Source organism: Rattus rattus, chromosome 15 (genome assembly GCF_011064425.1).
Source record: "Rattus rattus isolate New Zealand chromosome 15, Rrattus_CSIRO_v1, whole genome shotgun sequence".
Taxonomy (NCBI): Eukaryota; Metazoa; Chordata; class Mammalia; order Rodentia; family Muridae; genus Rattus; species Rattus rattus.
This window is the reverse complement of record NC_046168.1, coordinates 5814380-5842293: the sequence shown is the minus strand read 5'-3', so window position 1 is coordinate 5842293 and position 27914 is coordinate 5814380. Positions and strand designations below refer to the sequence as shown.

Genomic DNA, 27914 nt, shown 5'->3' with positions numbered 1-27914 from the left:
CACGTAACTGTCACTGCCTGCAGGGCGGGAACTGGGCTCAGTGGCTAGCTCCCTGCGTCACCACCTCTCTCTAGTTTCCTTACTGAGAGGCTGAGGTGAGCTCTTCTACATCACCATGCTGCCCTGCTCCCCTCCTTCCTGTCCCTGCGCTCTTCCAGAGGCAGCCCTGCACAGAGCACTGGCCCGGGCAGCCCTGCACAGAGCACTGGCCCGGGCAGCCCTGCACAGAGCACTGGCCCGGGCAGCCCTGCACAGAGCACTGGCCCGGGCAGCCCTGCACAGAGCACTGGCCCGGGCAGCCCTGCACAGAGCACTGGCCCGGTCAAGACTCACCACGTTGCTCTGTCTCACAGCCTGTTTTCTCCCCTTACCTTGGGCATCTTAGTTGATGCCATAAGGGAGGAAGAATTAAAAAGAAAATGGGGCTGGGATTGTAGCCCAAGGGTAGAGCATGTGCTTAGTGTAGACTCTGGGTTCAATTTTTAGCACCAAAGAATTGAAAATTGATAAACCCAACGTTGTTCATTAGCCCCTTAGTTTTGTTTGTTAGTTTGCTTGTTCATTTTTTTCTGAGTCTGTTGCCAAGCAGAACACCAGGATTTGAGTATGAGCAAAGACCGCTGGGGAGTAGCTGAGAGCAATAAAATGTATCCTTGTTGTAAGTCAGCACTGCCCAGGTATCTAATGTCCGGGGCTCTTTCACTAAGAGCCTGTTGCCTTCATGACTGCTGTGCTGCAGGCTGCATTCGATCAGTGAGTGGCTTCAGAACTCGGGGAGAAGGCACCCAAGGAGATGCCAGAGTTGCCCGCAGAACTACTTGTTTAGTTGTCATGGCCCCTCCAGAAAGTTGGATTCTGATGCAGAGGATTGAAGGTTAAATCCTGAACCTGAAATCCACCAACTTCCTAGTGGAACTCTGCCCTTTCCTGCCTCAGGGCTGGGAGCCTGCCAGCTTCTCACCAGACCTGGGAACTCTCAGGAGCAGGCAGGTCTTTTCCTTGGAGAGATCCTTCTAGCTGGTGTTCCAGGTGCAATTAAGCCACATTTCCGGGTCATCCTGCCTTTAGAAGTTAATGACCAAAGGATGGGGGAGTCTGAGGACAGCAGTTGACATTGGGTGTCTTTGTGTATAAAGGGATTGAAAACTGTAAGTTTTTCTAGCACACCCATCATGATTGATATCTGTAAGTTGCCCTTGCACACCCATCATGGTTGATATCTGTAAGCTGCTCTTACATAACCATTATGCTGCTTTACCTCATGGCCTCTTTCTTTCTTCCAGCGAGATCTTTGCAAGAATTTGCCACTGTTCTCAGGAATCTTGAAGATGAACGGAGTCGAATGGTGAGTATCCGGGGCTGCTCTCGGTCTCAGTCGGTTTACATACACTGAGAGAACAAGGAATTTGCTGTCAGAAGACTGTCTCTGGAGTACTTGGAGGTGTTAACCTTTGTAGAATTTGAAGCTTTCTATGACTGTAAAGAATTACTAGTGTGTATGGTAGAGTATCATTGTCCTAAAACCTCACTGTAGGTCTGGGGAAATGGTTTAGTCAGTCAGACTCTTGCCATATGCAGGTCCCCAGCATCTGGGTAAAAAGCTGGGTTTGGTGGAGCACACCTATAATCCCTATGGTTTGCTAGCCGGTCTGTCTGGCCAAATTGGTGAGTTCAGGTTCAGTAAAAGACTCTCTCAAGAAGAAAGGTGAAAAAGTGGATAGTTTATCCAAGGAATAACATTGATGTCAACCTTTGACACACATGCACACACATAGAAGCATGTGCATGCAGCACAACACACACACACACACACACACACACACGCAGGCACCGGAGGCACACACACACACACACACACACACAGGCTCTACCTTCTCCACGCCTTCTTAACCCTGCCCAGCGGCCATCTGAAGAAGGCGTAACTGCTTTGCTCTAATCCCAAGGGACCTGCCATGTATGTGGCAGCCACATGCATGATAAAGGGATGTGCCTGTGGGAGCTGCTCAGAGACGTGCTCTGCAGGTTTAAGAGGCAGACGCTGACCTCTAGGTTCCAAAGCAGTGCTTCAAACTCTGCTGGGAAGTCCTTGGTGGGCAGGGCCCTTTGCGTTTCCCACAAGCCCAGGTAGCAGGAGTGAAGTCTGAGCAGAAGTCCCCAGAAGGCTTTGCACTGGCTTGTACCTGGGGTGGGAGCTCATCTCCAGGCGGGCACTGCCAGGTGCCAGGATGCCAATAATTGGAGCCTTTTCTTTTTCCTGTTTCTGTAGCACTTGCTGGCAGCATGACAAGCTGTCCCTCAGACGTTGTGTGGCCAGAGCCTGACCTGTACTCTCTGTAGTTCCTGAGATGAGTCCCATCCACAGCAACCCCATTTCCAGGGGCCAGGTTGCTTGTCCAGGCTCGCACAATTAAAAAGCTGTGCAATCTCCATTCAGATCCGTATTGGCATTTTACCAACAGAGGTACAGAAGCCTCCCAAGCAGAGACTCTCCCTCTTGTGACTGCTTACTGTGGTTTGCTTGAACTCCAGTTGGACCATCGGTGGCAGTGGCAGGTGTGGTGGTGGGTAGATGGGGGTGAAAACTTGAGTGTGCACATGCTAACGCCTGAGAAAGGGAAATGGATCTTCTGATTCGTGGTCCTGTCAGAATTTGGGGCTGGGGTGTGGTAAGCATCTTGCTGTGGCCTGTGGTAGAGCAACAATGATTGGATTATATCCCTGCAATTTTATTATTACTCTTGCTGTCACAAGCCTCTTCCTACCCTGGGAGAGCTTTGTCATCAGTTCAGCTCAGCTCAGCTGGGCTCGGCAAAGCTCCCCCACTTATGGGGGAACCATGGTTCTGTGGGCTCTTTGGCCCTCCACTGTGTTATCTGAACATTTGGCTCATTCCTCAGATTCTGCATTTACCACATGTCCCTGGGCAATTACTACAGGCATCTGTGTGGCTAGTAAGCATGAGTTCCTTGTGGGCAGAGAAATGGCTCTCTGTGTTCTACCATCAGTCCTGTTACTCCTTACTATCCACAGTCTCTCATTTGATAGATGAGAACACAGGTCTTGTTGAGACTAGACAAGATAGTGCTTAGAGTCCGGGATAAGGACTTGTCTTGCTTCCCACATGAGCAACGAGTGCTGGCATATTCCAAGTCTCCTTAGGACTAGATCCTCAGCATGGATGCCTGCTGAAATAACTGGGGGTGGGGAGATACTTCACTAACACCGATGTCTGGAACCAGGACCAGAGACCATGTTGTTGCTCTGAAGTTGGCTACTGAGACGTGCACATGATCCCTCGGGGATTTTCATGTGCAACTGAGGTTGGAAACCACTTATTGACGGGCTCAGCACACCTTTGCGAGCCTCAGAAACTTGCAAATGGTTTGTGGGAAAGACTTACCTGAACTCATTAAACAGCACCAGTTAGCAATTAAAACCAGGTAAGTCTAATTCTGTTGCCACACTGCAGTGTTAACATGTACTCTGCTGAGGAGAGTGCTTTCAAAATTAAGGAGCAGGCAGATGGGCATGAATACGGAGACCTACTCTTTTCAGTCCCTCCCATTGTTCAGTCAGTTCTTCCTGTGTCCGTCAAGAGCCTCTGGCATTTACTGTGCTGCAGTTGTGAAAGGCATGCATACGACTTAGAGAAAATAATGCTTTGTTAAAGTGAGATTCCTGAAATAATTAGTTGAGAGACATTTGAGCAATGAGCAAAAATCGTAAAACATTGCGCCACTTTAGAGAAGACTGTAGAGCCTTAGAGCCACAACAGTCTGGCCCCTCATTCTTTGGATTAGGAAATTAGAGCCCAGAGAATTTAAATGTTTTGTTCATGGTCACACACTTGGCAGCTTGTCAAGAAGTCATTCATTCACTCTCTTGGTCATTCAGAAAATGTTTGCGTGTGCCTTTGTTTCTGAATTCTTCAGTGCTTTGGGACGAGTGGGTATTTACAGGGTGGTGTTTGTGTCTGTAGATAGTACTGAGCCAGAAAACTACCTGGTGTCTGTTCTGAAGGGCTGGTTTTATAGACAGCTTCTCTGAATTATGGTTTTGGAGGTCAGGGAAGGCCTCCACAGAGAAGTGACGTTTAGGCTGAAACCTTGATTTCGATCTGTACAAGAACATCAGTGAGGAAAGCCAGAGGTAAAGGTCCCGAGGGAGCCGTTGGTGTCTTTGAGGTCCATTGTTAGGACGGTGCATCAGAGTGTGGGAATCCATGGCTGATTACTGTACAATGCAGTTGGAAGGCAGAGGTCTCTGGCCCCAATTAATTCCCTAAGGCAACTCATGATGCTTGAAGGGTCCTTTCCATAGGTGTCCAAAGGTGTTTGGTTTTCAATGGAAACTCATTAGTGGTGTACGTCGCCTGAAGCTTGGGTGAATGGTGAACTTATATCACTTGAAACTTGAAACCTAGACTGCCTCCGTTACCAGGTCCCTACAACCAGTAAATGTTTGCCTACCATCTGAACTCACTTCTTTTAAACCTTGGAAGGCTGGGGTTGAGAGGATTGGGGTTCCAGGCTGTCCTGGGCTCCACAGTGAGAGTGTCTTCAACAATAGCAAACTCTTCACAGGACGATGGTCACATTTGGACATCCACACAGATTCTCTATACAGAGAAATATGGGGAGGCCTGAGGAGTGTTTGTGGAGGAGCTGCTGTAAGTCATTACTAACTTGCCTTTGCCCCTTCCCCTCTGCTTTTCTTCATCAGATTGAGAATGCCAGTGAGGTGCTCATCACACCCTTGGAGAAGTTTCGCAAGGAGCAGATCGGGGCTGCCAGGGTGAGGAATTTGCAAACTCTGTTCATGTCTGAAAACCGCAGTGCTCCCCTTAGGACATCTAAGAGCAGCAAACTCTCTGAAGACCAGAGAGCCTGGCTCCTCTGCACTGTGCAAGTGGCTGAGGTGCATCATCTGTGGCCACTGTCAGCCACCATCCTTGTGTCTGCTACCTGATGTTAGGTGCTAGTTCACAATCCACTCAAGGTAGAGGCATCACCTCCATACTGGTGGCTGTGTGTCTGGACTGCTGATTGACTGGTCAGCCTACTCACTTCTGTAATTGTGAGAGTGGAGGAGGGCCAAAGTTGCATTTAAGCAGAGTTATGAACTAGGCTTTGGGACACAGGAACTCCTCATAAGCCTCACTAAGCAAAGCACATTCATTTATTTGTATGTGTGTAGACTTATGCCACAGTGCTCATGTGGAAGTCTGAAAACAACTGTCACCATATGGGAGCTGGAAAACAAATTCAGGTTATCAAGGTTAGTGGCCAATGCCTTTGAACAGTTGAGCTATCTTGCTGGCCCTCAGCTCATTTCTTGTTATGTATCGAAATGAGCATACTTTTGCTCTCTTTTTTGATTCTTCAAGAGAAACTGAAAAAAACAGAGCCTTTAGGGAGATTTGCACTGGGCAGAATACATGTCCTTAGTTTCATGACTGCAGGCTGCTTTAGCTTAGAGATGACTATTGTTACCACAGATGTAGACACACAGACACCAAACAGCCGAATGTTTCTTTCTTTATAATTTTAATTTTTAGAAAATATTTTTTAATCACTATACTCTGATCATGGTTTCCCTTTCCCTAACTTTCCAGATTCTTCCCATATCCCCACCCACCAAATCTATACTCTTCCTTTCTCTCTCCCTTAAAAAACAAACAGGCAATTAAAAGACAAAACAACCTTTCCAAACCACAAAACAAACAAACCAGAATAAGGACAAAATGTACAGGAAAAAAAAAGCCAAAGAAAATGCACATGAAACACAGGCAGAGACACGCACACACTTGCACACTCAGAAATCCCATAAAAAAAAAATCAAAAGCAGAAGCCAAATTAAATAAACCACCTGTCAAGTTGGAAGAAAAAAAAAAAAGCCCAGACAAAAAATTAAGAGACAAAAAACAAAGCAAAATCAACCCAAAAAAAAAAAAAAACAAAAAAAAAAAAAAAAAAAAAAAAAAACCCAAAAACAAAACAACAAAACCCCCCCAAACCCCAAAAAACAAAAAACCCAAATCTTCCAAAAGTAGTATTGAGCTTCTTTTGTGTTAGCCATCTAATGCTGGGCAAGGGGCCTGCCCTTAAGTGTGGTTCATTTCCCAGTGAGACCCTGTTGGAGAAAACCAGTTCTTGTACTGTGTTAGTAGAAGAGGGCAGAAGGAAGCCTGTTCCCTCTCCTTGAGTTAAGTTACTAGCTAAACTAGCTGGCTGACCTCAGCAGAGTTATGATGAGGTCGCCTGCAGGGAAGATGTTGTCATTGTAATTAGGAGCAGCAAAAGACTGTCTCACATTTTCCTGTATTCTAGCATTGTGAATGAATTCAAACATGGCCCCTTGCACCATTTGCAGTGGGGTTGAGGCCACAGTACACACTGTAGGTTTTACTTTGAAAAATGACTTGGAGAGCTCATTAAGAGTTTGCTTCTTCCTCTCCCTGTATCCCCCTCTGCATTCCAGCTGTTTTCTAGAAATAGGCTGATTACTGAAAGGGATAATACTTGATCAAAGCTTTCAACGGATATTTGGCTGTGGTTTGAAAGAAAAACTGAGGAAGGATTTTTCTCCTGGCTCACAACAGATTTGTATCAATTTAAGTGTACATTTAGGAAGAAAGAAATACGCATTGGTTTTGTTTGAGAAATGAAGGAACACATAACTTGAGGGAAGTCTTCTGCAAAGATTCTTGTCCAAGACCGAATCTTTCTGTGTTTTCTGAGAATGTATGGCCAGTGGACTCTCTCAGTGGTCCAAGGAACATCCCTCTCTTGAGTGGCCTGGGCCTGTGTTTTCCTGAGTCCAGATACACATGGCAGAGGCTTCTAAAGAGCTGTGGTAGAGGGGCTGAGTGCGTGTTTACAGGGTGGTGTATGTATCTGTAGACAGTACAGGCTGCACGTCATCTCCAGCTACTTCTGCACACAGACACCCACACACACCCTTCTTTGTATGGTTTGGAGATTTACCACAGTTACCAGGGAGGAGAAACACATCTCGCTCTGGCTTTAATGTCACAGTGATCCTATGACAGGAACATGCACCTTTGCCTTCTGGTTGGGTTGTGTGTTACTACTCGATGGTTTCCAAGGCGTACGGAGTCTCCTAGTCACAAATCATTAATAATTAATTTTGATATTTGGGGTGATTCCTCATCCTTCTTTCTTTGTCATTTCTTGTTTTATTTTCCAAGATTTCTCCCTCTCTACCAACACATACACATAACATTTATATCGAAGGCTTATGTTAATTTAAGAGAAAACAAGCAAAGCCTAAAGACAGCCCAGGGAGCAGCCTCAGACACACCCAAGGAGTTGGCAGGCTCGTTGGCCGCTTCGGTCGATGGCTTGTTCCTGAACTCTGTCTATTTGATGCTAAAATTACTTTACTCACTGTCTGTTCTTTGCTGCTGCTTCCGTTGCTATAACAACCTGTTGCACAGGGGTCCTTGTGAAAGCTTCCAGGAAGGAGAGTTTATCTTCGTTTCTTTGTTGTCGTTTTGATCAAATACCCTGACAAAGGAGCTTAAGGGAGAAAAGGTTCATTTTACCTCATACTTCCAGGGTACAGTGCATCATGAATCATGGGAGTAAGAGTTTGAGGAAACATTCACAGCCAAGATATAGGGAACAGTGTATCCTGCTTCTTCCCCTCAGTCCTTTATACAGTACAGGGTCCTACTCTGATGGGCACCTCCCGCAGTGGCAGGGTCTTCCCTGGTCAGTTCACATAAGCAAGATGATCCCCCATTGAAGCCTGTCTTCCAGGTGATTCTAGATTTTGTCAACTCCACAGTTAGCACTAACCATAACAAGGCCCCTATCAATTCTTATACTAAAGTGTGACTCCAGATCTCATAATTGTGGCTTTAAGTTTATGTTCCTGAATTGAGCAGGTTGGCCTTTTCTGCACATAAGATAGAGTTGTAATTCTGTGCTTTGTATTGAAACAGAATAGACACTTGGGAGTAGTGGTTAAGAGTTGGCCTAGAGCAAGGCTGCTTGTTCCAAATTTCACTTCAACTTGCCTGTGAACTCGGGGAGGTTTCTAAGCCTCCACATCTCTATTTACTCATCTTTAAAAGGGGCTCATAAAACTTTACCCCATAGAGTTCTTAGGAATAAATGAGTGAATTCATATAAGGCACTTAAAGTAGTACATATCCATGGCTATTTGAACAGAAGGACAGTGTTCATCATTCAGTCATTCTACTGTGGTTATGACATAGCTATACACGAGTCGTTAAGAGTAGATGAGAAAGGCTGAAGAGGTGGCTCAGTGGACTAACGTCTTTTCTTTCACAGAGGACCCATTGGGTTGCTCACATTGGGTCTGCCTGTAATTCCAGATCTAGGTAGGGTATCTGATTCCCTCCTCTGGCATCTGAGGGCACTATATTCACATGTAAACCTCGCCCCCCCCACACTTAAAAAATAAAACAAACACAAGATAACATATGTGAGAGCCCAGCAGTTAGGGTTGGTGGATAACAAGCAGATATGGTTGTTCTGGCTAAAGAGGAAGGCATTGGACACAAATCTCTAATTCCAAATTGTGGTATGTGCTCAGGGAGGATTTCTTTCTGCAAGCTGATATGTGCAAGTTAAGTGTGGCATTTGGTGAACAGGAAGTAGTTGTGGATGACAAATACCTTACCATCATCATTATTACCACTGCCAACCACCATTACCACCATTGCCAACATTGCCACCATTGCCACCATTATCACACCATTATCACCATTACTACCATTACCACCATTACCACCATTACCACCATTATCACCATTATCACCATTACCACCATTACCACCATTACTACCATTACCACCATTACCACTATCACCATTGTCACCACCACCATTATCACCATTACCACCGTTATCACCATTATCACCATTACTACCATTATCACCATTACCACCATTACCACCATCACCATTACCACTATTATCACCATTACCACTATTATCACCATTACCACTATTATCACCATTACCACTATTGTCACCATTTGTCACTACCATTATCACCATTACCACCATAACCACCATTATTACCATTACCATTACCACCATTGCTGTTACTGCCTCCGGTGAGAATAGCAGCAGCAGCAGCAGCCCCCACTATCACTGGCTTCATCACCTCTTATTACAATTATCACCATTACCACCATTGTCTCAGTTAGCATTTCAGTGGTGGGAATAAAGCACCATTTACAAAAGCAACTTGAAGAAGAAAGGGTATCACCAAAGGATGGCAGGGAAGGAACTGGAGGCAGGAACTGAAGCAAAAGCCATGGAAGAGCACTGCTTACTGCCTTGTTCCTCGTGGCTTGCTCAACTTGCTTCCTTGGAGCACCTAGGACCACCAGCTTAGGATTGGCACCACCGTCCACCTCAATCAAGAAGCTGTTCTGTAGGCTAATATGGTGGTGGTCTTTTTTCAATAGAGGTTCTTTCTTTATAAATCACTCTAGTGTGTGTCAAGTTGACATACAATTTGCCAGTTCAACCATTATCACCTCCACAATCATTACCTATTACACTATTACCACCATCATAGCAAGTGCCACCACCATTACTATGACAATTACTACCACTTCCGGGACCTTTAGTATCACCACCAGTACTGTCAATGGCCTCTGTGACTTCCGTTAGCACACCACCATTACTGTTGGCATCTCAGTTATCAACTCCTCACCAGCATTGGCATGCCCTGGATGTTGTTTAATCCACTCAATCCAAGTGATGCCGTGAAGAGTGACTCTCCTTATTTTATTGCAGAGTTGTGATCTGGAAGATGGAACTTGAGTAATGGTGTCGTCTGGTCACCCTGTGTTTGTAGAGAGAAGGTTGAGCCCTAGAAAGTGATGGTAGTTGCTTAGAATTTGCCGCTCTTGAGTAGTAATCATAATCCAGGATCCTGTTCTTTATCTGCCCCTCAGTGACGTCTCTCTCTGGAGGGTAGAAGACTACCCTGAGTCCTAAGTGCCTAAATAATACACTGCCCCACCTTGAGACTATTACCTTAATGTGATGGTTAATACGGACGGCTAACCTGGCAGGGTCTGAAGCCTCCAAAGAGGTAGTTCTCTGGGCATGTCTGAGAGGGAATTGCCTGATTGGGTAATTGAGGTGGGAGCACCAATCCGAAGTGTACACAGCAGCATCTCCTGGGCTAGGATCCTGGGCTACAGGAACGTGAGAAAGCTAGGGTCTGGATAAATGGTTTAGGATGTACTGCTCTCACAGAGTACCAAGGTTTGGCTACTGGCACCCCATGTTGGGCAGTTTACCATCTGTAACTCCTGCTGCAGGGGATCCTTGAAGTGGAAACTTAAGGGTTCTTTGGAAAGTCAGTTGGACGGTGTTTTGCTGGGGCAAACACTCAAAGGAACTTAGCTGAAGCAGACACAGGAGAAGACTAAAGCAGACTCGTGAAGGAGTGCTTCACTGAAGCAGACACAGGAGAGAGGATATTTTACTAATGCAAGCTTGTGAAAGAACTTGTGATGAAGGATTCTTCGCTAAGGACAGACATGTATTGGTCTGCCTTACATTGCGCAGTTGAGCTGCATTTGTTGGGACTCCATGGAGAGAAATATACCCAAAAAACTTCTGGTGGTGTGCTGCAGTTTCTTGCTGCTTCATTGGACTCAGACTGACTGGCATGTGACGTCACCTGAGACAGATGCACGTGCTGAGGCAAGGCCTGTGCTGGGGCAAGACCCACTGAGAACGTGTGATGTTTGGAGGGTGTATAAAAAGGACTCGATGGACGGTGATGGAGGCTGAGTTAGGCTTGCTGGTACATCCAGCTATGCAATACTGGGTCTTCACTGATCTTCACTGATCTTCACTTCCCTGAGAGAGGCAAAGCTGAGAACTCCTGGCATTCCTCCTGGTCCCTCCTGCTGACTGGCGCCTAGACTGAGGCCTGGCTGTCTCTGCTAGGCAGTGCCACTGCTGTTGATTTGTGTTCGCTCTTCTGACACTGCCAGGCTGGTCTGCTGGAGCTGCCTGTGAAGTGTTTGCAAGCGGATAGAGCTGTCACTGCTGACCTGTGAACTGAACTGCCGACTTTCAGACAACACAGGCTCACCTCCACAAGCCCTGGTCCTTTTCTTTTTTACTACCTCTGGTGGGTGGTGGGCTACAAGGGAGGTTAAAGCATTTAAGAGCCATAATAGGTTTTAAAAAAATTAAAGTTACAGATCCTACTCCCTATTCTGGCCTCTTTGGGTACCACATTCACACACACACACACACACACACACACACACACACACACACACACACACACACACACACACAGGCACACAGTCAAAATAATAAATAAATACTGAAAAGTAAAAGGGCTGGCGCTGAATCTTGGCAGTTAAGGGGGCACACACCATTCATCCAGAGGACCTAAGTTCAGTTCCCGGCATCCACCTCAGGCAGCTCATAACAACTTGCAACTCCCATTTTAGGGCTTTGAACTCCTACCCAGGCTTCCAAAGGTACCACACACAGAGATGCATATAATACAGATAATATTTCTCCAAGAAGAAAAAGAGAAAGCCAGCTGAGCAGCAGCACTGGTCTCCCTCAGCGTCACTGACTTGGATGCAGTGTGGCCGACTGCCTCAGACTCCTAGCACCGTGGCTTACATACTTGCTGCAATGGAAGTGAGCCAGAATAAACCCTTTCTTGCTGAGGTTGCTCTTGTCAAGTGTTGTGTGGTAGCAGGGAGACAGGGTGCTGGCATACTGTGTTTTAGGGCTTCCCCTTGCTGCTGTCTTAGTATGGGGTTGAGTGCTTCTTCTTTCCTTCTGTCTCTTTGCTGTCTTCTCTAATTATGGCTATCCATTGACCATGGACTATGGAGGCTCAGTGCCCTGAAAGTTACAACATACCAGTGACTCATGTCTCCTGGCCTTTTCTAAGCTCTGGCCAGTGGTGCTGCCTGACCCTAGGATGCTCTGTGGGGTTGCTGGTCACTAGGCTGGTGAGAGCAATCATGTGATATGAGCATTGAATGGCGTTGGAATCTAGCTCCCAGCTTGTGATTAATGGACAAGAGATGCTTGCACTGACCTTTCTCAGACCTGGAGGGGAAGTCTTTTCTTCATTCACGTTTGCTTGCTAGAGTATGAGTAGGCTTTTAAGCCTACCTCAGATCCGTAGGAATGGATTCATGTCTGCTAAGTGGGTATATGATCATTTTCTGCTCTCTGTGATGCTTAGGATCTTGCTGTTGACCAGATAAGCAAGGGTGCTTGGGAGAACTTCTTGGCTCAGAGCCTTCTGCCCTAAGGCATTAGCACTGCTGGCTCTCTTTTCTGGGGGCCAATCCCCTGCCTCCTCAGGAGTTCAGCAGTTCTCAGTTTATGTCTCCTCTCCCCACTGAGGACTTTCCCAAAGAGAAGGACTTTTCCCAAAGTCCTTCTGCTTTCAGTCTTTCTTTGTTCCTTGTTGTTGTTGTTTTTGTTGTTGTTGTTGTTGTAGCTCTTGCAGTATCTGTCATTATATTGCTTATTTGCTCCCTGGTAGTTGTGTTTCTCTTCCTACTAGAATGGTTCTATCATGAGAGAGGAGGAGTCACTGCCCAAAGCAGAACCTGGGACAGTGACTGCTCATTATGAATTTGTTAGCTGGATAGAGATGGCTTCTTTATCTGGCTGGAAACACCTTTTTCTTACAGGCTTTAGGGTTGTACAAACCATCTATCTCCCGTGGGCCTCAGATGAGTCAAAAGCAGGACCAACACTGAGTTAGAATACCTGAGCGACTGTGTTGGACTGGAATGGCTTCCTAGCCTCTGGCTTGCCCTGCTCACTAAAGCGTGAAGAGCAAGGAGACAGCCTGTGACCATGTCTCAAGTGGGCAGAGCGTGGGCAGACAGTGCTAGCTTGACGTCAGCTCTGTCATTCTCTGGGACATTTTGCAAATTGGCTTCCTTCTGAGTTTCCTTATCTATAAAATAGGGAGTAAAAATAGAACCCTGGTGACTCAAGAACTTGGCAGGGGAACACAGGTTGACATGTATATTGTTAAATTGTTTTTCATCTTTAGACAATAATTTAAGCTAATAAAAACTTCTCAACCAAAGGAAAGAGTTTTTTGTGTCCCATCTCCTTGACTCCCGTTGGCATGGCCATGGCAGGTTTGTACCATGTCTTCCCTGCTCTGCAGTCTGTCCCATGCCTGTGGAGTTACACTCCCTGGGTGTCCCTCCCCCACTGTTCTCATCTCAGGCCCCATCAGTGGGCAGCAGAGATGCTTCTGTCCATCTGAGGAACACTCATCATTGTGGGTAGAGGGAGCGGTCAATGGAGCACACAGAGGTCCAGAGGGATCCAGCCACCTCACCCCAGTAACCTCCTATTCTTTCTCCTCCCCTTGCCCATCCCCAGGAAGCCAAAAAGAAGTATGACAAAGAGACAGAGAAGTATTGTGGCACCTTAGAAAAGCATCTGAATTTGTCTTCCAAAAAGAAGGAATCCCAGCTACAGGAGGTAAGAGATTACTGAGCTCTTGCATGGTATTAGCATATGTGTGGTATGTATGGTCCTGTGGTATTTGTGAGCAGTGCCTGGATTGGAGGAGATCTGAGGAGCTGCCCTGAAGCCTCCTCCAGGGCCTCGCCCTCCTTGCCCCACCCTCTTCTGTGCTTTCTAACCTGCTAGTGGCAGAGGAGCTCCGTGTTGCCCCCTGCCTTCTGATTGGCTGTGCCTCTTCCTTTCAGGCTGGAATCTGCTTTGCTCTTCTCTTGCCCTTGATCTCAAGGCTGCACTGTCGCCCACCTAGGACAATCTTGACCCCCTGCCTTGTATCAGTGACTTATAAGACTGGCATCTGAGATACTCTGGTTAGGTTTCCTTAATAATAACATTTTATTATTTCAATACAGTCTTTGATACTTACCTTTTTCTCCTTTTAGTTTTAACAGTATCTTACTTTCATACATGTATTTTAAGCATTGTTAATCTTTTTTAAAGAAAATATTCTTTGATTGAGCATGGTGGCAGAAACCTGTAATACTAGCCCTTGCTAGGCCAAGAAAGGAGGATTATGAGTTCAAGGCCAGCCTAGGCTACATAGGGAGGGACTCTGTCTCAAAAAACAAGGGGTTAGGACTGTAAGCTTACAGAATGTTAAGAAAATAGGTCGGTTGAAAAAGAACAACATTCTCTGGCTTGCTCCTGGTTTCCTTGGATTTTAATTTAAAACAACACAATTGAAAGTTCCTTTTAAAAGTAGTTGATTTGGAAAGAAAACTCAGCTTGGCATCTGGTGTTGCCTCTGTTTTCACTGTTTGAGTCCATAAGTCTGTGAGGGAAGCTGTAAATGGGCAGCAGCATGGAACGATGCTGCCATCTAATGGACAGTGATGATATTTAAAAAAGCAGTGTGTTCAATGGCACTCAGTTTGCACTCAAAGTGATATTTGTTCTTCAACTAATATTTACTGGATACGTCTACGGATGCTTGTTCAGGACATGGGTGTTTTGTTGGAGTTAAGCAAAGGGTCTGCTATGGTGGAATCACAGTTCTGTAGAATTTTGTTTTCAAGAAACAAAACATAATTGCTTGATAGGTCAATGTGCGTGCTCGTGCATGTGCCTCTGTGTGTGTGTATTTGTACACACAGTGTGTGGCATAGTACTCAGTAGCTTACCATTTGTCTTCAGTATCATGCTGTTTGATTTCTTTTAAAAATTTTCCTCTGTGTATTTTTCTCCTTGCGTAGTATATTCCTTAGTTATTGACTCAGTCTCCTATAAAATTCTGTCTTGTTTGCAGGCAGACAGCCAAGTGGACCTGGTTCGACAACATTTCTACGAAGTGTCCCTGGAGTATGTCTTTAAGGTGCAGGAAGTGCAAGAGAGAAAGATGTTTGAGTTTGTAGAGCCTGTGAGTAGCCGTTTTTGTCCATCTGAACTAGCTAGCAGGTACTGATGCTGCCCACCCCACAGGTGGGGTTGAGCAGCCAAGCCCAGGGCTGAGCCCTCTCTTCAGGGCCGAGCCCTGTCACTTTGGCTCCCTGGACCCTTTCCAGCATGGGAGCGTCATAATTCATGGCTACCTGCTGCTATTTGATCTGCAGAGGGAAAGTGCGAGTGGGAGTCTGGGGGGATGACGCCCATGCTGCCTGGAAATAGTCACCGTCTAACCGATCTGCTTTGACCCACCCTTCCCACAATCTAGAAGTAGGAGTAATTGTAGGAAGCAGTGGAATGCACTGCAGTGACCTCATCCTGCCCCTGCCTCAGAGCCCCTTCTAACCCAGTCAAGTTGGATATAAGGTGATTTCTCACAGTACATTTGTCCTAAGCAAAGAAGACAGCACAGATTAGGTTCAGGGACCATAAAGGAATTCAGACTTGGCCGGTGTCCCACTGGGCATGAAAGAGTGCCCTGTGGGCAAGAGTCTGACCTTTAGGTTGTCCCGTCATTGTTATGGTTTCATTCAGCTGTGTTGCCACTTTGCCTACAGAGGCAGCTGTGCATGGGATCCACACAAGGAAGACTTCATGGTGACTCCAGGCCAACAAGAGCCTCTCAGATCATTGCTGTTTTCAGATGTAATTTAGCCTCTGATAGCCTCTGATAAAGTCTGACTTTTCCAGGTTGCCTACTGAAAACTCACAGAAGGTCAAGCTCATCAGGGACCTCACAGGGCACACTCCTAGGTGGGAAGCTGTAGGTAGTCAGCAGCCACCAGGGGAGAGGGTGCCAGCTCTTGTCAGGCCTCTGGTAGATCGCCCACACAAGTATCCAGTCAGTGGATAACTCTGACTGACTCAGTAGGGCGTGTGTGTGTGTGTGTGTGTGTGTGTGTGTGTGTGTGTGTGTGTGTGACATGAGGTTGGGAAAAAGATAGAGAAAGGGACAGGGGAGAAGTTGGGAGGGGTGAAGACTGGACTTTGTCAAAATGCATTCATGTATGAAGAATTTCGAAAAATTTAGCCATATAAAAGACCTTTCTAAAAGTAAGAAATAGTATTTTTAAGCAACGTATTGTTATTTTGGTGAATATTATTCCAGCCGGCCCATCTGACTTTTGGGTTTGATCATTTCAGTAGGCATATTGAGCCATTAAGATATCATACCTATGGGGGTTGGTGATTTAGCTCAGTGGTAGAGCGCTTGCCTAGCAAGCACAAGGCCCTGGGTTCGGTCCCCAGCTCCGAAAAAAAGAAAAGGAAAAAAAAATATCATACCTATTAGTTTGGGTTGAATGACAGCTGCAGAACCCTCACACACAGTAGGCATCTACTTCTCACACACTTGTCAGCTTGGCTGCACAGGCCTGGCCTGGTTCACTCGCCTGAGCTTTTCTTCTTCCTCGTGTGCTGTCTCCTCTTCATCACCACCATTATATTTTTGTTGAAGAAAATGCAGAGGCCATTCCAGCTCTGCTAGTTACTAGGTGAGACCTTGCACAGGGTCACATCTAAGTGTTTCTATATTTCTTCCTTTGAAAAGAGGAATAAAACTGATACATACCCTAATGGATGTATTAGGAATGGATCATATAATGAAGGTGGAAAAGTAAAAACGTGGACTTATTCCATGTTGTCCTTCCATACAATGTAGTTTCAACAGCATCATATAGCACCTGCCCTGGAGGCTCACTAAAATGCAGATTTCAGCCCTACCCTTAAATATTAAGACTGGGCTAGAAGAGGACAGTTTGAATTTCTATCCCTTTGAAAGCTGGAATGGCTTGGTTCTTCACTGTGAAGTAGCACGTGACTGATTACTGGCAGGAAAGAAGTTTCAAGAACCCATTGAATGCGATTACTGGGTTCGCAGGTGTCAGCCATTGCACGTTTCGGTCTCCTGGAAGGCTACCCTACATACACATGTTAACTTGTCTCTGAGACAGTAATCCAATCCTGGGATATGACTGGCCGCTAGAAAAATGAGCACAGAGCATAGCTCAGTTTATACAGTGATTGCCTAGAATACTCGAGGCTGGGCTTGACCCCTACCACTGCAGGGGTGTGGTAGCAATCCTAGCACTTGGAAGGCAGAGGCAAGAGGATCAGAAGTTCACAGTCGTCCTCAGCTATAGAGTGAGTTCCAAGGAAGGAAAGGTGGACTTTTGAGATCTAAATCATTTGTCAGTCCCTCCCTCCCTTTCTCCTTCCCACTGTCCTGTTCGTCCTTACTTCCATCCACCCATCTGCTGTGTGTGCCGGAATGAAGCCTGTATCTTCTTGTTTTGACATCTCCTGTTCTAGAGGGGTACACTGTAGCCACCAACACCTTGATGTCATGAACCCAAAGCCATGTTCCGTCTGTGCCCTGAGTTTTCATACCTGAAGGTTGATTAGAGCTCCCGAGAAGTTGTCCCATGGATCTCTCCACTCTAAGCCCCCTCCCCACATTTTTAGGCACCACAACCTCAGAGTTTTATCACAACTACTTACGCCACTGTGTCCTTTTCTCCTTTCCCATTTTCTTATCCCATTGTGAGGCTTCATTCTTTCCTTGTTGTCGCTTGCTTCCTGTGTGGGGCTTCCCCGCCCAGCCTGTCCCTGTTCATAGCAGTATGTCCTCTAACACATTCTGAAGGTCTCTCTATGGAACAGCTCCTATGCACCGTGTGGCAAGTGAGCCCATTCCATCTCTGTTGGGTTTGACTTCCGACATCCCTGCAAACTAATACAGACCATTATTGCCTTCCTGCTGAAGATGGGTGAAAAGAGTTGTGTGCCTTACCCAGGCCAGATTTTCCTCACTCAGCAGCTCGCCCTCCTCTACTGTAAGGATAAGAATTCTCGACGACTATGTTGGTGTGCTGGGGCTGCTGTGGCAAAGTGCTCCCGATAGGCTGCCTTTTCATAGACGTTCTGGATGGAGGAAGTCTGAGGGAGGTGTTGGCAGGGCCAGGTCTCCCTGGAAGCCTATGGGTTATCTTTCTTTTCCTCTCCTAACTCTAGCCATTTGCCCACAGCCCCTGGCATTCCATGGTTTAGAAATGCCTCCCTGCGTTAGGGTAGAAGCCTTTCTCTGTGACAGTCTGGTCCTTTTGCTTCCTGGGGAAGGAGGAATAGGGCGATGGCAGCAGAAGATGCTGTGAGGGGAGAAGAAAGGGCCCAAACAACAGCACACAAGGAAGATTACTTCTATTTTTTTTATTATTTTATATCTTTATATAAGTTATTTTATATTCCCTATAAAAATAAGACCAATGGAAGTGAAAGCCAATATAAATCATAGCAATGCACCCCTCTTCTGCCTCAACAGGACTTGGTAGTGCCTAGGTTCAGCTGTTGAGAAAGTGAGTAAGACAGGTCCTGTTTACCATCGTGAAGGGAAGGCCGAGTTCACAGCAGCGACTCTCGGTTGAGTTGCTTATCTTGGCCGTCAGTCTTAAGGAGCATAAGTGCTGGAGAGATGGCTCAGCAGCGGGGAGCACTGGCTGCTCTTCCAGGGGACCCACACTCCACTTCCAGCACCCACGTAGTGGCTCTCAGCCACCTGTGATTCTGGTTTCAGAAGATCCGATGACCTCTTCTGGCCTCTCTATGCACTGTGTGTACACACTGAGCAGACATCTATGCAGGCAAAGCCCCTATACACAGAGAACAATGAGAATTTTAAATAGAAAGCAGGTTCTCAGGGCTTGAGAGCACTGTGGGGCCCAGCACTTCAGTTTACCTGTAGGGAGGAAGGAGAGGGAAGAAGAGCCTTCACTGTGGAGACCTAGACATGAGCAGAGCCATCTCCTCCTTGTGGAGTTGTCTGGAAGGAAAGGGATATGTGTTTTCTTCTCAGGAAACTCACAGAGAGGAGGTCCTAAGGCTCTCATCATCTTTGAAGAAAGGAGTTCAGTACTGGCCTTTGCCTCTCTTGGGTCTTAATGCTTAGTTACTTATGTAACTAAGTTACCACTAGATGATTTACAGACAGAGAGGCCAACCTTGCCTCCTGCTTGACCTCCCATGACATTACAAAGGGACAAAACAGTGGGAAGTCACACTGCTGTTTTATAATCTGACCTTCTGGAGTTGTGAGGGTCTTGTCCATAACGTGGAGATTTGCACACCCATCCTTAGTATGCCTGTTAAAGCAGGAGTAATTGTGAAAAGCAGGAGAAAGAGGTCTATTCAGTGTGGCCATGTTGGATTCTAGGGAGGGGGGAGGGGATGTTTGCCATGAAACCGGAAAGGAATAACACTCAAAATGTATATAAGAAATACTCAAAAATAAAAAAAAAAAAAAAAAAAAACTAAAAAAAAAAAAAACCTAAAAAAAAAAAAAAAAAAAAAAAAAAGAGGTTCTAGTGACCCTGCCTCCCCAAGTCCATCTTTGAGGTCCTGAGACAAGGTTTGGGTTTAAATAGAAGGTAAGAGGTATGCATAACTGAGTATCTCCAGTCAAGGCGCAATCCGCTTGTAAGTGTCTCAGCTCCAGTCTATCCTGCAAGGTGATTGGATGGTTGTCAGAACTACATGGAACAAGTTTGTCCTCTGTCCAGCCCCGGCTTTCAAACACACGCTTTCCTTCTCCTGGCCTGAGATTCCTGGGGAGATTTGTCCAGTAGTCTGGTAGCCAGCGGCAGGGATGCAAGCGACAATTCCTAGGATGGACTCACTCCTGCCATTGTGCTGGCACAGCGTTCCTGATCGGCGGGGCAGGGCATGTGGTTCATCCTGATGGTAACACGCCTCCCCTGGTGCAACCACTCCCTCCAGAAGCAGGGGCACAGAGCACAGCGTGTCCCTTCTAAGGCCTCCAAAGAACTGACTCTCTGAAAAGCAATACAGATATGTTCACAGAACAGCACAGAGGACCATAGATGCATTGCTGACTATCAGGTGTGGCAGGGTCTTGAGGTCAGAACGGACCACTCCGCACACCCCGGTCTGCCTTCAGCAGCCAAAACAGCGCAGGCCCTTCCCAGCCGCGTTCTATATTCATTATAGCCCCCCTCTTCATGTCAAAAGTGTGAAAGCAGGCAGGCTGGGAAGGGCTTGGTAAGGGGAGATTCATATGTCAGCTTCGGGAAGAAGTCCACACTTCCGGTGGTTGTCGAGAATGTGAAAAGTTCTGTGAGAAGTGTGGCAAACAGTTGTTTTTACCACTCGGTGTGGAGGAAACTAGACCATGAGCACACTCACCCGTTAGCCTCAGCGGGGTTAAAAGAGAGTCAAGTACACAGTACAGCATAAGCCCGGGAGGTGTATAGTCACTTCATAAAGGAGTTCTTACTGTTTACTGTGCGGAAGTTGAAGAAAGCGTACAGAAATGCCCCTTGGCTGAAGCCTGCCCCAGGCGACGTTCTGTGATTTGACTTTGCTCGATAGGTTATAGGCTCAGAGCACACCAGCTTCCTTATCATGTTCTGACTGTGAGTAACAGCCTGGTGTTATTAGTGTTCTAGAAGGCAGTCAAGGTACAGCTCCAGCCTTTAGTTCCTAAGAGGTGATGTTCTTAGGCAGTGATAAACATTGGTCCCAAGGAGAACAGGTTTCCTATCCCGGCTGACACCCCCTGTGAGTTAGGGAGGAAGTTACTTAGTCTCTGGAGGTGCCTCCTCACTATTAAGGTGGGTCCTGTTAGCACTAGGGTTGTGAGCATTCAGGGACACAGGGCAAGGGAGGATAGTATCTTACCCAGAGAGCCGCTCTGTGTGTGCTGTTGGTATTATTGCCTGTTCTCTACTTCCCAGACAGCCTGGAAGCTCGATCCTCCTCCCCTCCGGCCTGTATGACCTCTGCCTTTTTTCCTCTCTACAGCTACTGGCCTTCCTGCAAGGACTCTTCACTTTCTACCACCATGGTTATGAGCTGGCCAAGGATTTTGGTGACTTTAAGACACAGTTGACCATCAGCATACAAAATGTGAGTGGGGGCAGGGGCAGAAGAAGGAAACAGGAGAGGGTGTGCTTGCTGCAGCTTCCCCTCCTGTACTGGCATGAGGTATGTGCAGTGGAGTCCTGGCTGGGTTCAGAGGACAGTGGGGATCTGATGTTTCTAGAATAGGAGATGGCCCAGATGAACCATTTCTGTTCCCGGAAGTGTTGCTGCTGGTCATGTGTGTTTTTCATAGCACTGTCAGGATTTCCTTTGGCATGGAAATCCCAGCTCAGCCCAGCCCTGCCTAGCTGCTTTCTGTGCAGGCAGCTGCCTGGCCACCCTAGGCCTTATGTGAGTGTGCAGGAGTTGGCCTTGATAATGCGCTTTTGTCTAACTCTCAGCAAGACTGACAGGGTGCCTAAGTCAGTGTCCCCCAAATGCAGTTGCCTCTCTGTCTTGAGCCTGGGACCCTTGGGTGCAGAGCTATTTAGGGTGTTTGGGCCATAAGTCATGGGGCTAGCTCTCTTCTCAAAATTTGTGACTGACCACAGGATTAGATTGAGGTCTTTCTTCATGGCTTCTACTGCATGGCCTTTAGCAGTCTGGAGCTTATGGTTCTTTGTTGACTTTGGAGAACAGGAGGTTGAAGTATGGCAGAAATGGTTTTGTGAAGATTATCCTACCCCTTTTATTGTGGGGCTGAAACACGGATCCTCACGCATGCTAGGTAAGCTGTACTCCAGTCCTAGCGTCTGCCGAGGGCAGACTTTGAAACAGATTCACTGAGTAAGGAACTCAGAGCCTCAGAGGCTGAGCGTGGAGGGTGATGGGCCAGCGGGCCATGATGCAGCTGTATCTGGAGGCTTTAGGCTGTGCCTCTGGGGTTCTGAGTGGGCCTGGGTAGAAGCCAGGGGTTTCAGACTGCTCTAACTGAGGGAAAGACCCAGAAAGCCAACAGCACCCCTTTTGTGAGGGTGCCATCTGTGGACCATCAACAGGCTACATTTCCTGCATCTGGAACGGTGAGGACCATAACCTTAAAGGTGTGTAATAGGTGGGCCATCTGAGTCCTGCTGTTCCGGGATGCTTATTTAAATGCCCTCTCCTGGTCCAAGAGTCGCCACTTGGCCTTCCAGAGATGGGCTGGGTGTTTGCATGGGTTCTAGATTTCCTCAGTGATCTTGGTGGTTGCTAGAGTGTGGGTCATTCAGGTATGGAACTGTAAAGCACGGTTTACTTTTGCAAGTGAATACCTGTCCATTTCACGGACCATTGAGTGCCCCTTATTTGCTCTTGGTTCTAAGGCTGGTCTTCTGAATTATTAAGAGATTTCAGTTTTTCTTCATTTGATCATTTGAGTAAAATTCCTTTCATCGCAGACAAGAAACCGCTTTGAAGGAACCAGGTCTGAAGTGGAATCTCTGATGAAGAAGATGAAGGAAAACCCCCTTGAACACAAGACCATCAGCCCGTACACCATGGAAGGGTACCTGTATGTGCAGGAGAAACGTAAGTGTGGCTGACTGGCAGGGTGGGCTGCACTCGCAGCCTTGGGCAGGCGTTGCTTCTGGAGGTGCCTGCAGATCATGTCCACAGTCTTGTCCACCTCCAAGTGATGTGCTCTGTTTGCTGTGTGCTAGGGTTTCTTCCTACTGTCCCTCTCCTTTTAAGCCTCTATGCCTCAGTGTACTTGTGCACCCCACCCTGACCGTATGTTCATTGGAGAGCTCTGTCTTACATATCACACCTTCTCGAGTGCCTTAGTATTTCAATCGAGAATAATCATGTCTGGGATCTTTTCTTTTCTTCTTAACTCCTCTCATTCCAATACTTGGGTTTTATGCAAAGTCAAAACAAAAATGAAAGTTAGGAAGAAGGCCCACCTTCTTGTAATGCAGCCAAGAGAAGAAGTGCGGGGCTGCTGCTACTTGGATGCAGACTTAGTTAGGACTCACAGTTTGTACCTTAGGCCTTGAGAAGGCTTAGTGGGATGCTACCCAGGGTCCTTAGGTGACATTCACTTCGTAGTTTTTTGGAGCAGGTTTTCTTGGTGGCCTGAAGTTCCCGGAGGAGGCTGGGCAGACTGGCTAGCTAACAAGCCCCAGGGAGCTGTCTGCCTCCACCTTTCCAACTGTGCCCACTAAACCTGGCTTTTTTAAAAAATGAATTTTTAATTAATTAATTTTTCTGTGGGTTTCCCGGATCTGACTCAGGTCTCCATGCTTGCAAGACAAGCACTTTATTCACTCTTCTGTCTCTTCAGCCCCTATATTGCTTTTCCAGGTTATTAAATGATATCCAATACTTATATTTGGCAGTCATGTGGAACCATTATTAACTATTAAGTGATTGCTTACTCTGTTTACACAGTGTTGTTAATTTTGATTATTTCTATTGTGTGAGCTCTGAACATCTAAAACCAGTATGGACTGAAGTCCTTGTAGGCTGATGATACCTTCTTCCTCTAAAAGCACTTTGTTCTTGAAAATAAAGGAATTGGCCAGGCACTGGGTATAGTCAGAGACTTTGGTGGGCCTTGCCTTCTTTCCCGAGGGAGAATTCTGAGACAGATTGCATTTAGCCATTTAGTCACTTCCAGTCTGCATCTCCAGTGTCTCTGAGGTTTCCATGTCTGCTTTTCAGATCTTTTTGAGTTCTGCTGAAGTAAAAATTAGGGGTTTGGAAATAGGTCAGAACCCCTGAGGTTAGCTTCTGGGCAGCTATGTGGGAGGCATGACGTCATCGCCCAGACGGAAATGGTGATTGGCACTTGGAAGAGCATTTCCGTGCCCTTTTCCTCAGTCACCTCAGTCAGGGAAGCAAATGGAAACCTTAAATGGAGTCTTACAGTGAGAGCGAGAATTCATTTTCCCAGGGAACCCATACTTCCCCTGTGTTTGAAGACCCACTGGGTGTAGTGAGATTGGGAGGTTAGGATTCTGTATCTCTGTGTGGGAAAGCATTGTTCTGGTTCCACTTTCAGCCTCGGGCTCAGGTTCCTCTGTTTCAGTGTAGCTGTGTAGCACCGCCCCCGAGACTGTCATGGCGGACCAGAGCGTTAAGGCTGAGCATGGGCCCACCTGTGTGTTACAGCAGTTAGTGATGTATGGCACACACTGGATGTGCGGATGGTTAACGGGCAGTGGTTCCCTTGCAGGTCACTTTGGAACTTCCTGGGTGAAGCACTACTGTACATACCAACGGGATTCCAAGCAAATCACCATGGTTCCGTTTGACCAAAAGTCAGGAGGAAAGGGGGTGAGTGCACTGTGAAAATGTCTGTCTCAGTTTGTCCAATGAACAGGTAACAACCATGGTACAGGGCTAAGAGTCCAGCCTTTCACTGTAAAACTCTTGCATTTTCTGCAGCAATTCCAGGAGGCCTACTATCCTGAATCTGGTTAGAATGAGCACCATTATCTTACACCACTGTAATTAAGAGTCTTTTATTTTGCATGTACACATTACTAAATGCTTCGCACATCAGTGAGTTACTAGACAGTTGTGGTTGACTGACAACATTCTGAGGGCTGATTTCTGCTCTTCTGCTGATCCCTGGAGTTGCCCGTGGACAGTTTAGATAAATCAGTTATTTCTGTATAACAAATTGCCCCTAAACTTTGCAACTTTTGAAATCACAGCAGCTCTCTTAATAATTGTGCATTGCCTTTGTGGATCAGGGATGTGGGGAACATTGATGGGTAGGAGGCCGAGGGTCAGTTCAGTCTAATAGTAGTGAGGATGGAAACTGTGGATTGGAGACAGGTTAAGGCTGGCCAGACATAGCGCTCTTCCTCCTCTAACCCCCTCTCCTTCCTCCACCTGCCCCTCTTCTTTCTGTGGTCTTGGGCATTGGGATAAGATACACTGTGGCTGTGTTGTAGAAGAGACTGCCAGGTTAGGGCAGGCTCCCCGCGCTGCGCTGCTGTTGGTGGCTCCCAGGATTCTCCCAACTCCTGCATTCTCCAGGGTCCTCCCCTTTACAGAGCTGCTGCCTCTTGGCCTCCTCAGGCAGCTGTCTCCGCTCGGTTCTCAGTGTAAAGATGGTCTTGTCTCCCGTAGGTTGTCTTCTACCGCGTCTCTCCTTAGTACTCTGTGTTTTATCATGGCCTAGGAGGACTTTTCTTTTAAGCTGATTGCTTGGAAACTTTTTGTTCACCTTGTATTTATGGTCTTACCTTAGTTCAGAACTGGAAAGTGTCTTCAGTTACTAACTTTGAATTTTGCCTCTCCCGAATTTTTTCTATTGATTCCTAGTGAATATACTTAACTGTTTTAATAAGAATATTTATATTTTCCTCCTCTGCCCATCCCTTTTTGTAAGGCAGAGTCTCACTCCGTAGCCTAGGCTGGCTTGGAACTCATGTGTAGTCAGGCTGACCTCCAGCCCTAGCGCTTCTCCCGCTATTCTCAGCCTGTGTGCTCTTAACTTCTTGAATATCTGGAATATTTGAATATTACATTTTGAATAATTTCTCTGGTCCTGTCTTTGGTTTAAATAGTTTTTTTTTTTTTTGTTTCAGCTGTGTCTAATATTTTGGTAAGTTAGTACTTTGCTAGCCCTCCACGCTTGGCCTTCTATGGACATTTTTGGGGACCGTGTTGAGTTAGTGTTTGGAGGGCATTCAAGTGCAGAAGTGGAGAGAGCGCAGGCTTGGAGAGCAGACATGCCCGGGCTAGTGCTGCACAGCGCTGTGCTGTGCCCTTTGCTCTGTTCGACTCCCAGCTTTTCTTCCTGGATTTCTTTTACCTCAGTGACAATAAAGAGTTTTATCAGCATCTCTGTTCATTCCTTGTATCCAGGCAATAAGAAAGCCCCTTTAGTTTTCTATTGTTGTTGTTGTTGTTATTATTATTATTATTATTATTATTATTATTATTATTTTGGCAGAGATGGCGTTGACTTAAAAATCATCTCATGAAAGCACACATGTTAACCGAGATAGATATGCTTTGTATTATTCTCTTCTAAGTCACTGGGTGTCCTCTGGTTTTCATAGAAGCAAACCCACTTTGTTTGGAATGGGTCACAGTCCTTTCCTACCTGTCACTCCTTCCAGAAACCAGCTGACTGGATCATTCTCCTCTACGGTTGGTTTCAGGACTTGCACCTTGCATGATTCCAAGTGGTTTATGAACTCAATCGCATCTTGCAGTTCCTTTCTTATTACCTTTGTCAGTGAAGGGTGGGGATATGTACAGTGGTCAGTGTTTGGGCATCTAAGGACTTCTGTGAGATCTCATAGAGTACCTCAGTGGTTGTTCCTGAGAAGCTCTCCTTAGGACCTTGCTTCTGTAACAAGTCATCTTCCTAATCATAACTGGTTCTATTTATGCTCCATTTCCTAGTGGTCTGAACTCTGCATTGTCCTGTGTTGCGCTGCTCATTGAGCTTTCCCCCTTTTCACAAAGGGAGAAGCTGGGGAACAGAGATATCAGTTTGCTTCTAAATTTATATCCATGAGTTCCAGAGTGAGTACACTAACCTCTTATTCTGGACTTAGAATCTCCTGCTTCTGAAGCAGAATCTTTCTGATGCCACTGTGACCTAAGCTTTCCCTCGGAGGAGCCAGGAGCACAACTGTCAAGGGTCTGGGGTGAGGTGCTTGCAGTTGAGCACATCGCCTTCCATTTAGATTGTTTTCCTTTAAATGTGCCTGTGCCCCTTTTTACCCCCAGCCTCAGGCTTGGTTTTTCTGAGCAGATTTGCTCCATCCTCTTGAGGCCAGACCTCATGTGTGGTGAAGAATGTCTCTGAATCCCACCCTTCAAGAGAGGCGACCCCTGAAGCCTGCAGTAGTCAGAGCTGGCTTTGTCCCTGTCCCTGACTACCCTTTATTACTCTCCTGGTCCTTCCAGGACGAAGGCTATATTCAGGCATCAGTGGCTGCTGCCCTCTCTCAGCCTTCTCCCCTTTTGCCTCTTACAATGGGCTTCTGGCCACACCTACTTCTCTCTGTCCCTCCTTTGTGCTAATGTCTGATGGTACTATAAGATCTCCATTACACACTTTTTTCATGGCCCTTAATCTAAGCTTTCATAATAGAAGCCAGCCCATAGCTATTGAATTTGAACTGTACTTGAACACCATCAATGTCAATTTTTTTTTTTTTTTACATTTGGGTGAGTACGCTCATCAAAGGTCAGAGTTGGAATCATGTAGTTGAAGAGGTTAATTAACTTTATTTTCAATTCACAACTGGGCATCACTGTTTCATAGAACTAAACAAGTGTTGTGGTAAGGCAAGCAGTAGACATTAGTTTTAAGACAGAGGAAGGCTGAAGAGTTCAGAAACAGTACAGAATAATTGGTGATATCAGCGGTTTCTCTGGTCTGGGAGTGCAGCTCAGTGAAGAGCTCTTACTAGCATATAGGAAGCTACAAGTTTGATCCCCAAAACTGCAAACAATGATAGCATGAAACTTACGATTTTATGAAGAGGATACAGGAGAATGAACTGTGGAAAGCATCCAGTTGGTTAACATCAGGCTAGTTTAGGTTACTCCATGTGTGTGTACACGTGCATGTGTGCATCTGTGGGATAATCGAGGCAGAGAGAGCTTCGGTTTTCCTTGCTAATTGAAGTAAGCCTGTTTGAGCAGTTGCACTGTTCTCTCTCATTTCTTCTTCTGGTTTCTTGGGAGATAACAGCTTAGTTTCATGATGGAGAGTATTTGTTTGGGTGACTCCAGGTTGAATTTTAGTCCATTTTTTTCCCCCAGGTCCAATGTAGGACCTTAGAGTAAACCAGTGTCCCCTGTGAATGCTGGGTATCTAATCTAAGGTCTCCTGTACACCAGGCAACACTTTATGCAGAGCTGGATTTTCAGCCTTTTCCCTCTGAGGTAGGTTTTGCTAAGTTGTCCAGACTAACCTCGAACTCATGTAGCCCAGACTGGCCTTGAGCTGGTGATACTCCTGCCTCGGTTTCCCAAGTAGCTGGGATTACTAGGCAACCTTGTGCAGTTTTTATTTAATGCTTTTGCATCTTACAGAGTAGGTAAAGAGCAATTATCAAGCCGGGAAGTAATCTTTGCTCTCCAGGAAGTAGTTATAGATATAAGGCATGCGAATAAAAATGCTTTCTTCCTAGGG

At 46.3% G+C, this 27914-nt stretch overlaps 1 protein-coding gene across 2 annotated transcripts in view; it reads left to right on the top strand.

Moving 5' to 3' along the window:
• The window catches only part of Arhgap26 (Rho GTPase activating protein 26), a 386554-nt gene that overhangs the window by 105875 nt on the left and 252765 nt on the right, over positions 1 to 27914 (top strand). For both annotated transcript variants that reach the window (XM_032885465.1, XM_032885464.1), the window contains exons 3-9: positions 1284 to 1345; positions 4723 to 4794; positions 13418 to 13519; positions 14808 to 14918; positions 20759 to 20863; positions 22198 to 22327; positions 23976 to 24076. In XM_032885465.1, the coding sequence (XP_032741356.1) occupies positions 1284 to 1345; positions 4723 to 4794; positions 13418 to 13519; positions 14808 to 14918; positions 20759 to 20863; positions 22198 to 22327; positions 23976 to 24076 (683 nt within the window). The remainder of the gene's footprint in view (positions 1 to 1283; positions 1346 to 4722; positions 4795 to 13417; positions 13520 to 14807; positions 14919 to 20758; positions 20864 to 22197; positions 22328 to 23975; positions 24077 to 27914) is intronic.